The 12019-nt window shown below is 53.6% G+C and overlaps 1 protein-coding gene across 1 annotated transcript in view; it reads left to right on the forward strand.

Annotated features, from left to right (window-relative positions):
* The window catches only part of LOC139251686 (transmembrane and coiled-coil domains protein 1-like), a 28526-nt gene extending 21504 nt beyond the window's left edge, over positions 1-7022 (forward strand). Inside the window, exons 4-5 of the mRNA XM_070873255.1 lie at positions 1419-1554; positions 6657-7022. Of these exons, the coding sequence (XP_070729356.1) occupies positions 1419-1554; positions 6657-7022 (502 nt within the window). The remainder of the gene's footprint in view (positions 1-1418; positions 1555-6656) is intronic.
* Positions 7023-12019: the final 4997 nt, after the last annotated feature.

Here is a 12019-nt window from a genome sequence, read left to right on the forward strand (position 1 = left end):
TGGCTCCCCCGTATTTTGAGGCTGTGCCCCCTAGTTCTAGTCTCCCCGACCAGTGGAAACAACCTCTCTGCCTCCATCCTGTCTATCCCCTTCATTATTTTAAATGTTTCCATAAGATCACCCCCTCGTCCTTCTGAACTCCAACGAGTAAAGACCCAGTCTACTCAATCTACCATCCCAGGAATCAGTCTGGTGAACCTTCGCTGCACTCTCTCTATGGCAAGTATATCCTTCCTTCGGTAAGGAGACCCAAACTGCTCACAATACTCCAGGTGCGGTCTCACCAGGGCCCTGTATAACTGGAGTAAGACCTCCTTGCTCCTGTACTCAAACCCTCTCGCAATGAAGGCCAACAGACCATTGGCCTTCCTAACCGCTTGCTGCACCGGCATGTTAGCTTTCAATGACTGGTGTACAAGGGGACACCCAGGTCCCTCTGTACATCGACACTTCCCGAGCCATCACCCTTTAAATAACAGCACGGCATGTACGTCCTACTGAAAAAGGTGTTGGAATCTGTGGTTCCGGGCTGTGCAATGAGTTACTTGGGAAGGCCGTTGACCAGGTTCAAGAGGCCTCCAAACCTGTTCCAAGAGAGGGAGGGAGGGATCGAGGGAAGAGTGAGATGGGAGGGTGAGTTGAAGTCCTGTAGGACCCTAATGAGGGTCTTCCCAAGTTGCTAATATCCCCCACTCGAAGGGAACGCTGCCCACTGCCTCGTTGCCTTGACGGCTCCCCGTGCAGTATCCCACGGGCTAGACTTCCGCCCTGGTTGTCGGCAATTTTCTCGGCGGGACAGCTGTTTCACCGCCCGCCGAGAGTTTGTGACCTTTCCTTGGTCTCGCCCACACCTGAAGACGCCCACGTGCAGCGCCAACAGCCACAGGCTGGGCGTGAGCTTGGCTTCAACCGCCACGAGACCCGCCCTGTAAAAGCTGCTTCAACCGGGCGTTCGGCGAGTACCGTACAAAGAAAGGCAAGCTAAAGGTACTTTAATTATTTTTTTTAAAACGCCGATTAGGTTTAAAAGTGTCTTGGCAATGTTTTTTTTTTCTCCATTGAATTTTTTTTGAAAGTTTACACCCCTCCCTAGGCCCAACCGCAGACTCGGCCTAAATTTTAACGACTTGCCGTCCATTCCGGTGGACGACCGCCCATGTTGCCAACTTTGCACTTGGCCGCCGAGAAAACTGCCGGCAATCAGTGTGGCAGGGCCCACTTTCTCGCCGGGCGATTTGGTGGCGTTAAAGATTTAAAAAAAAAAAATGGAAATTCTCGCCGGCGTTACTCACCGGGACCGAGCGGTGCTTCGCAGCGGGCAATCGGGCAATGAGGGGCTTTCGGGAACGCCTTGCCCCCACACCCCCCCCCTCCCTTATCTTGTGTTCCGGTACTGAGTTGGTTAACTTTCATTTAAGGTCCCAGCAATTGCAGACCCAACTGAACGACCTCATCGACCTGCACCAGAACGAGATTCTGAACCTGAAGAGTGAACTCGCCAGTCTCGAGGAGAAGATAGCTTACCAATCGTACGAAAGCAGCCGGGACATATGGGTCAGTATGAGCAGGGCGACCCGATAGGTACGGGAGCCAGCCTGGGCAGTCAGGTGGGGGGGGGGGGGGGGGGAGCTGACAAGATGTGTACCTTTTACGTTTATCGGTGGATGCTCGTGGGCAAGGCCGGCATTTATCGCCCGTCCCTAACTGCCCCTTGAGAAGGTGGTGGTGAGCCGCCTTCTTGAACCGCTGCAGTCCGTGTGGTGAAGGTGCTCCCACAGTGCTGTTGGGGAGGGAGTTCCAGGATTGTGAAGGATGTGGGAAAATGTGAGGTTATCCACTTTGGCAGGAAAAATAAAAAAGCAATTTACTATTTAAATGGAGAAAGATTACAAAGTGCTGCAGTACAGCGGGACCTGGGGGTTATTGGGCATGAAACACAAAAGGTTAGTATGCAGGTACAGCAAGTGATCAGGAAGGCCAATGGTATCTTGGCCTTTATTGCAAAGGGGATGGAATATAAAAGCAGGGAAGTCTTGCTCCAGTTATACAGGGTATTGGTGAGGCCACACCTGGAGTACTGCGTGCAGTTTTGGTTTCCATATTTACGGAAGGATATACTTGCTTTGGAGGCAGTTCAGAGAAGGTTCACTCGGTTGATTCTGGGGATGAGGGGGTTGACTTATGAGGAAAGGTTGAGTAGGTTGGGCCTCTACTCATTGGAGTTCAGAAATATGAGAGGTGATCTTATCGAAACGTATAAGATTATGAGGGGGCTTGACAAAGTGGATGCAGAGAGGATGTTTCCACTGATGGGGGAGACTAGAACTAGGGGGCATGGTCTTAGAATAAGGGGACGTCCATTTAAAACTGAGATGAGGAGGAATTTCTTCTCTCAGAGGGTTGTAAATCTGTGGAATTCGCTGCCTCAGAGAGCTGTGGAAGCCGGGACATCGAATATATTTAAGGTGGAGATGGACAGATTTTTGAGCGATAAGGGAGTGAAGCATTATGGGGAGCGGGCAGGGAAGTGGAGCTGAGTCCATGATCAGATCAGCCATGATCTTATTAAATGGCGGAGCAGGCTCGAGGGGCCGTATGGCTGACTCCTGCTCCTATTTCTGATGTTCTTAAGTCAGGATGGTGTGTGACTGGGAGGGGAATGTGGAGGGGGTGGTGTTCCCATGGACCTGCTGCCCTTGACCTTCTAGGTGGGTAGAGGTCGCGGGTTTGGGAGGTGCTGCCGAAGAAGCCTCGGCGAGTTGCCGCGGTGCATCTTGTGGACGGTGCACACTGCAGCCACGGTGCGCCGGTGGTGGAGGGAGTGAGTGTTGAAGGTGGTGGGTAGCGTGGCCCATCGAGCGGGGCTGCTTTGTCCTGGATGGTGTCGAGCTTCTCGAGTGTTGTTGGAGCTGCAACTCACCCAGGCAAGTGGGGAGTGTTCCATCACACTCCTGACTTGTGGGTTGTAGATGGTGGAGAGGCTTTGGGGAGTCGGGAGGTGAGACACTCACCACAGAATACCCAGCCTCTGACCCGCTCTTGTGGCCACAGTATTTATGTGGCTGGTCCAGTGAAGTTTCTGGTCAATGGCGATCAGGATGTTGATGGCGGGGGATTCGGTGATGGTAATGCCGTTGAATGTCAAGGGGGCGATGGTTAGATTCTCGCTTGTTGGAGATAGTCATTGCCTGGCACTTGTGTGGCACGAATGTTACTTGCCACTTATCAGCCCGAGCCTGAATGTTGTCCAGGTCTTGCTGTATGCGGGCACAGACTGCTCCATTATTCTTCCCATAGGTGTGGCTCCCGGTGAGCTGGGGGAACCACACCGGTTAGAAACATGATTGCACGCCGAGTTCCAACTGGAATTGTTGGACATGCTTGGGGAGGGCTAACAAGGCGAGGGAGTACACGTTAAATGGTCAGACACTGAGAAGTGTAGAGGAACACAGGGACCTTGGAGTGCAGGTCCACAGATCCCTGAAGGTAGCAGGCCAGGTGGATAAGGTGGTTAAGGCGGCACACGGAATACTTGCCTTTATTGGCCGAGGCATGGAATACAAGAGCAGGGAGGTTATGCTTGAACTGTATAACACACTGGTTAGGCCACAGCTGGAGTACTGCGTGCAGTTCTGGTCACCACATTACAGGAAGGATGTGACCGCACTGGAGAGGGTACAGAGGAGATTTACCGGGATGTTGCCAGGACGGGAGAACTTTCGCGATGAGGAAAGATTGGATAGGCTGGGGTTGTTTTCTCTGGAACAGAGGAGGCTGAGGGGAGACCTGATTGAGGTGTATAAAATGATGAGGGGCCTGGATAGAGTGGATAGGACGGACCTGTTTCCCTTGGCAGAGGGGTCAACAACCAGGGGGCAGAGATTGAAAGTAATTGGGGGGGGATGTTTAGAGGGGATTTGAGGGGAAATGTCTTCACCCAGAGGGTGATGGGGGTCTGGAATTCACTGCCTGAAAGGGTGGATATAGATTTTTGAGTGATAAGGGAGTCAAGGGTTATGGGGAGCGGGCGGGGAAGTGGAGCTGAGTCCATGATCAGATCAGCCATGATCTCATTGAATGGCGGGGCAGGTTCGAGGGGCCAAATGACCTACTCCTGCTCCTATTTCTTATCTTCTCGTGAGCGACAGTCGGCCATTCGGCCCCTCGAGCCTGCTCCACCATTCAATGAGAACACGGCTGATCTTTGACCTCAACTCCACTTTCCCGCCCGATCCGCATATCCCTCGATTCTCTTAATATCCAAAAATCTGTCTATCTCCACGTTCAATGACCCAGCCTCCACAGCTCTCTGGGGCAGAGAATTCCACAGATTCACCAGAAGAAATTCCTCCATCTCCGTCTTAAATGGGTGACTCCTTATTCTGAGACTATGTGCCCCCTAGTTCTAGATTCCTCCCACGAGGGGAAACATCCTCTTTGTATCTACCCCTGTCCAGCCCCCTCAGAATCTGATACGTTTCAATAAGATCACGTCTCATTCTTCTAAACTCCAATGAGTAGAGGCCCAACCTGTTCAATCTTTCCTCATAAGTCAACCCCCTCATCCCCGGAATCAACCGAGTGAACCTTCTCTGAACTGCCTCCAATGCGAGTATATCCTTCCTTAAATACGGAGACCAAAACTGCACGCAGTACTCCAGGTGTGGCCTCACCAATACCCTGTATAACTGGAGCAAGAATTCTCTGCTTTTATACTCCATCCCCTTTGCGATAAAGGCCAAGATACCATTGTCCCTTCCTGATCACTTGCTGTACCTGCATACTAACCTTTTGTGTTTCATGCACAAGTAACCCCCAGGTCCCGCTGTACTGCGGCACTTTGCAATCTTTCTCCATTTAAATAATAACTTGCTCTTTGATTTTTTTTTCTGCCAAATTGCATGACCTCACACTTTCCAACATTATACTCCACCTGACAAATGTTTGCCCACTCACTGAGCCTGTCTGTGTCCTTTTGCAGATTTTTTATGTCCTCCTCACACGTTGCTTTTCACGGCTTGTCGGTGGGGATGCTGCACTTTATCAGGGAGGGTGTCCTTGAAACGTTTCCTCTGCCCACCTTTGGCTAGTTTGCCGTGAATCAGTTCCTATGGAGTGGAGGGTAGCCAATGTAACCCCACTTTTTAAAAAAGGAGGGAGAGAAAATAGGGAATTATAGACCGGTCAGCCTGACATCAGTAGTGGGTAAAATGATGGAATCAATTATTAAGGATGTCATAGCAGTGCATCTGGAAAGAGGTGACATGATAGGTCCAAGTCAGCATGGATTTGTGAAAGGGAAATCATGCTTGACAAATCTTCTGGAATTTTTTGAAGATGTTTCCAGTAGAGTGGACAAGGGAGAACCAGTTGATGTGGTATATTTGGACTTTCAGCAGGCTTTCGACAAGGTCCCACACAAGAGATTAATGTGCAAAGTTAAAGCACATGGGATTGGGGGTAGTGTGCTGACATGGATTGAGAACTGGTTGTCAGACAGGAAGCAAAGAGTAGGAGTAAATGGGGACTTTTCAGAATGGCAGGCAGTGACTAGTGGGGTGCCGCAAGGTTCTGTGCTGGGCCCCAGCTGTTTACATTGTACATTAATGATTTAGACGAGGGGATTAAATGCAGTATCTCCAAATTTGCGGATGACACTAAGTTGGGTGGCAGTGTGAGCTGCGAGGAGGATGCTATGAGGCTGCAGAGTGACTTGGATAGGTTCGGTGAGTGGGCAAATGCATGGCAGATGAAGTATAATGTGGATAAATGTGAGGTTATCCACTTTGGTGGTAAAAACAGAGAGACAGACTATTATCTGAATGGTGACAGATTAGGAAAAGGGGAGGTGCAACGAGACCTGGGTGTCACGGTACATCAGTCATTGAAGGTTGGCATGCAGGTACAGCAGGCGGTGAAGAAGGCAAATGGCATGTTGGCCTTCATAGCGAGGGGATTTGAATACAGGGGCAGGGAGGTGTTGCTGCAGTTGTACAGGGCCTTGGTGAGGCCACACCTGGAGTATTGTGTACAGTTTTGGTCTCCGAACCTGAGGAAGGACATTCTTGCTATTGAGGGAGTGCAGCGAAGGTTCACCAGACTGATTCCCGGGATGGCGGGACTGACCTATCAAGAAAGACTGGATCAACTGGGCTTGTATTCACTGGAGCTCAGAAGAATGAGAGGGGATCTCATAGAAACGTTTAAAATTCTGACGGGACTGGACAGGTTAGATGCAGGAAGAATGTTCCCAATGTTGGGGAAGTCCAGAATCAGGGGTCACAGTCTAAGGATAAGGGGTAAGCCATTTAGGACCGAGATGAGGAGAAACTTCTTCACCCAGAGAGTGGTGAACCTGTGGAATTCTCTACCACAGAAAGTTGTTGAGGCCAATTCACTAAATATATTCAAAAAGGAGTTAGATGAGGTCCTTACTACTCGGGGGATCAAGGGGTATGGTGAGAAAGCAGGAATGGGGTACTGAAGTTGCATGTTCAGCCATGAACTCATTGAATGGCGGTGCAGGCTCGAAGGGCCAAATGGGCTACTCCTGCACCTATTTTCTATGTTTCAATGTTTCTCTGTTTCAAGCTCCCAATTCTCGGGTGCTCACGCCTCGTCGCCGTTTGTTTTTTTTTTTCTTTCTGTCCGCGCAGGAGGTGCTGGAGACGTTCCAGACAAAGATGGGCAGGCTGGAGCACGTGCAGCAAGTGGTTCAAGGGGAGATGCTGGACCACGGCCGGACGCGGGAGCTCCTGGGCAAGTCCGCCAACGTGCTGCTCATGCTCTTCGCCGTCGTCCTGATGCTGATGTCCACCATCCACGCCCTGACCCTGCCCTTCGTGAGAACGCGGGCCCGGCTCGTCGCCAGCGCCCTGGCCCTCGGCATGCTGGTCGTCGCGTGGTACGACTCGGGATTCGTCTGGGTGCTTTTTGCCCGAGGCAGCGGAGGGGCGGACTCCGGGGGGCGAGAGAGGCGGGGCAGCTACCCGACGGAGGGCCCAATCGGACGTGCGCCGTAGACGGGCGAGCGTTGACTGGGGCTTCCAACCCGTGCGGCCTCCGAGGTTTTGACTTGAGCTGGGGGGGGGGGGGGGGGGAAAGAGGGGGGGCGTGTGTTGCCGGGGAGGGAGGGTCGCCATGCCAACTTGGGAGCGCAGCAAATCAGGCGGCGAATCCCACGAGCCCGCTGCCAACACGCACGCGTCGCCGCACCGGAGAAGCCCGAGGACGAGGCGACGCGGCAAAAGCTTGGCCCGAGTTTTCTTGCCGTTGTTCTCCAGTTCCCCGGCACGCCCAGGAAGGCCCAGGTGCTGGGGGCCGGCACAGGCCACACGCCCCCCCCAAGGTGCCGGGAGTGACTCGCTCCACCCCCACGAGGCGGTGAGTCTTCCCGCTCTCGCTAGCCACGCCCGTTTCCACCCCCGCGAGTGAGCGAGCGAGCTCTCCGACCGCCAGCTAGCGATCGGGGGGGGGGGGGTGGGGGGAGGGGGTTGGTGGGGGTGAGGTCCCCAGGCAGAGAACCGCATCGCTCGTGCCAAAACTACGAGGGGGGAAGAGGGGGAAAACGCGGAACCAGCTGGCAGAGCCCTATCCACGATGTTGAATAAATGACTTGCGACTTATTCAACTCGACTGACGTGTCTTTGCTGCTTTTAGCCGCGAGCTCACGCACAAAGCTGTCGTCCGCGCCCTGGGCTGCCCCGACCAGCCAGCCAGCGCCCCCCCCCCCAGACCCCAACGTATTCGCTTCCTGGGGGTCTGTGCTCAAGAACTCACAGCGACACAGCGCTATCGAGGTACCAGTTGGTTTGTTAGCAAAAGTTTTAACGATCACACGACACATTACCAGGTTCATCCACCGGGCTCACAACCACCTGCCCCATCGTGGATCCCCCGAACCCAACTGGCCGGGGTTTTATTGAGTCTGGTGAACATCACGTGACCGGCTAAGCCCCTCCCCCCGCTCAACAGCTCCACAACTATTTTAAAAACCGCTTTCAATCAAGCGTCTCCCGTTCGGCAAGTGGACTCGAACCCACAAATTTACCAATTAACTTTGCCAAATGAAATTAGAATTTGGTTGCCCGGGGGGCGGGAGGGGGGGGCGATGATGCACTCCAGTCCCTCCGGCGCCCACCTCCCGCGGAAGGCCGCGAGTGTACCGGTGGACACCGCGCGCTCCGTCTCCAGGGACATCCCTGGCTCGGATGTAAGCGCGCAAGAGAGGCAGGCAGTCGGGGCTGAATGGCCCCCCAACCCCCCCACTCGACCGCCCGCTGCCCGGACCGGCTGATGGGCCCCCTCTTGGCCGTGCCCAGGAGCAGTCCCGACGAGGAGGCCCTCGGACCTGCCCGCTCCCCCTCCACACAGGGTGCCCAAAGATCAGGAGCGTGGGACAGAAGCGCAGCCAGAATTTGGGGAGCGGCCCCTTCAAATTCAACGGCGCGACAAAGTGGGGGCCACAGATTGATGGCTGCTCGTTGGTACATTCCCACCCTCCCCCGCTATCCTGAATTAGTCACCTTGCCCCCACCGTTATGGGAGGGAGGGGAAGACGGCGGATTATCGAAGTCCCACCGATGGCCATCGCCGACCAGCCAACGCGATTATAGGGAGCCTCCAGCCTTGTCCCATCACGCGCGCACTTGCTAACAGCAGTCGCTCGACAACGATCGGGAGCAGGGACCCAGGCTGATTTCCACCCCCCCCCCAGCCCCCCAGCTCCACCGCATATTCTTCCATGGGGTCATGTGGGTGAGGGTCGCAAGGTTTTATACCCAACATCAGAAATAGGAGCAGGAGTCGGCCATTCGGCCCCTCGAGCCTGCTCCGCCATTCAATACGATCATGGCTGATCCCATCATGGACTCAGCTCCACTTCCCTGCCCGCCCCCTTATCCCCTTATCGGTTAAGAAACTGTCTATCTCTGTCTTAAATTTATTCAATGAGGAGGGAATGTATGGAGTGGGGGAGGGAATGTGCGGAGGAGGGAGTGGAGGGAGGGAATGTGCGGAGGAGGGAGTGGAGGGAGGGAATGTGCGGAGGAGGGAGTGGGGGGAGGGAATGTGCGGAGGAGGGAGTGGGGGGAGGGAATGTGCGGAGGAGGGAGTGTTGCCTGGGCCCCACGCTCTGGAACTCCCTCCCTAAACCTCTCCGCCTCTCTCTCCTCCTTCAAGACGCTCCTTAAAACCGACCACTTTGTCCAAGCTTTGGGTCACCTGCTGTAATTTCTACTTAATGCGGCTGGGTGTCAAATTAATTTGTGTTGTCTTATAACCCTGCTGTGAAGCCCTTTGGGACATAAGAACATAAGAAATAGGAGCAGGAGTCGGCCATTCGGCCCCTCGAGCCTGCTCCGCCATTCAATACGATCATGGCTGATCCGATCATGGACTCAGCTCCACTTCCCCGCCCACTCCCCATAACCCTTCACTTCCTTATTGCTCATAGAAAATAGGTGCAGGAGTAGGCCATTCGGCCCTTCATTATGATCATGGCTGATCATTCAACTTCAGTACCCCATTCCTGCTTTCTCTCCATACCCCTTGATCCCTTTAGCTATAAGGGCCACATCTAACTCCCTTCTGAATATATCTAACGAACTGGGCCTCAACAACTTTCTGTGGTAGAGAATTCCACAGGTTCACAATTCTCCGAGTGAAGAAGTTTCTCCTCATCTCAGTCCTAAATGGCCTACCCCTTATCCTTAGACTGTGACCCCTGGTTCTGGACTTCCCCAACATCGGGAACATTCTTCCCGCATCTAACCTGTCCAAGCTCAAAAATCTCTCTACCTCCGCCTTAAATATATTCAGTGACCCAGCCTCCACAGCTCTCTGGGGCAGAGAATTCCACAGATTCACCAGAAGAAATTCCTCCTCATCTCCGTCTTAAATGGGCGACCCCTTATTCTGAGACTATGTGCCCCCTGGTTCTAGATTCCCCCACAAGGGGGAAACATCCTCTCTGCATCTACCCTGTCCAGCCACCCTCGGAATCTTACACGTTTCGATAAGATCGCCTCTCATTCTTCGAAACTCCAATGAGCAGAGGCCCAACCTGCTCAACCTTTCCTCATAAGACAACCCCTTCATCTGCTTTATGACACAGTAGGCGCTGAGAGAGACAGATTGTCGCACCGATCATCACACCAGAAACTGGGCCTGGGTACATTCGGTCTGCACAGTTACATCATCAGAGGCGGTCCCTCGAAGCGAGGATCCACTTGCTCCCACGCCAAAAAGGGATGAGTTCACGGGTGTTCCAATGAAGGACCCAATACTCCAGATCCCGAACTACATCCTGAAGGGTGGGAGATGCCTGTGGGGGGATTTTTTTAACGTGGGGTGACCGTTGCACACCAGCCACCACACGGGCTTGACAGAGCGAGGTCTGGGTCCAGGGGCAAGGGTTAACCAGGACGACTGGAGACCAGCTCTGCTGCACGGACCCAGTGCGCCCAGTTTAGTCGAACATGAACCAAAATCTTTACCTCCGAACCTTCCAAGGGATGCTGGACGCTCTGATTTCCAAAAAGGGACTGCCGACTTAAAGCATTCCAATAGGATTAAGCGCTCACACATTCTGGCCACCTAATTGTCTCACGGGCTCAAGGCAATCTCGCGTTAGAAATTGTCTTGACCTAAGAGGCAACAAAACTCATCGACACCGAAAAAACCCAACCTGCTGCTCAGTGGCTCGAAGCCAATTGTAGAAATTGACAGCAGGGAACGAGGCCATTTCGGCCCATTGTGTCCGTGCCGGCCGACATAACTAGCCCAATCCCGAGACTGTGACCCCCCCCTTGGTTCTAGGCTCCCCAGCCCGGGGGAAACACCCTCCCTGCATCTACCCTGTCAAGCCCTGGAAGAATTGTGTCTGTTTCAACGAGATCCCCTCTCATTCTTCTCAACTCCGGAGAATATTGGCCCAGTCTGCTCAATCTCTCCTCATAGGACAATCCCCCCATCCCAGGAATCAGTCTGGTGAACCCTCGCTGCACTCCCTCAATGGCAAGTATATCCTTCCTTAGGTAAGGAGACCGACACTGTGCACAGTCACAGACATTTACAGCGCGGGAGGAGGCCATTCCGGCCCATCGTGTCCTCGCCGGCCGACCAAGAGCTACCCGGCCACATCCCACTTTCCCGCTCTGGGTCCGTAGCCCTGTAGGTTACAGCACTTCAAGCTGCACATCCAAATGTGGTGAGGGTTTCTGCCTCTACCGCCCTTTCAGGCCGTGAGTTCCACCCCAGACCCCCACCACCCTCTGGGTGAAGACATTTCCCCTCAAATCCCCTCTAAACCTCCCCCCCCAATTACTTTCAATCTCTGCCCCCTGGTTGTTGAGCCCTCTGCCAAGGGAAACAGGTCTGTCCTATCCACTCTATCCAGGCCCCTCATCATTTTATACACCTCAATCAGGTCTCCCCTCAGCCTCCTCTGTTCCAAAGAAAACCCCCAGCCTATCCAATCTTTCCTCATCGCTAAAATTCTCCCGTCCCGGCAACATCCTGGTAAATCTCCTCTGCACCCTCTCCAGTGCGATCACATCCTTCCTGTAATGTGGTGACCAGAACTGCACGCAGTACTCCAGCTGTGGCCTAACCAGTGTTTGAAATAGGTTGTACTGCAGTACTGCGTGCAGTTTTTGCTCTCCTTATTTAAGGACGGACTTGACTTGACTCTTCCAACGCACTCCTGGCTGGCCTCCCACATTCTACGCCACGTAAACTCGAGGTGATCCAAAACTGGGCTGCCCCGAGTCCCACTCACCCGCTGACTGACAGTGGCTCCCGGTTAAGCAACGCTTCTGCCAAGGGAAGCAAGTCCGTCCTTATCTCTGCCCCCTGGTTGTTGACCCCTCTGCCAAGAGAAACAGGTCCGTCCTATCCACTCTATCCAGGCCCCTCATCATTTTATACCCCTCAATCAGGTCTCCCCTCAGCCTCCTCTGTTCCAAAGAAAACAACCCCAGCCTCTCCAATCTTTCCTCATAGTCATAATTCTCCAGTC

Source organism: Pristiophorus japonicus, unplaced genomic scaffold, assembly GCF_044704955.1.
Source record: "Pristiophorus japonicus isolate sPriJap1 unplaced genomic scaffold, sPriJap1.hap1 HAP1_SCAFFOLD_432, whole genome shotgun sequence".
NCBI lineage: Eukaryota > Metazoa > Chordata > Chondrichthyes > Pristiophoridae > Pristiophorus > Pristiophorus japonicus.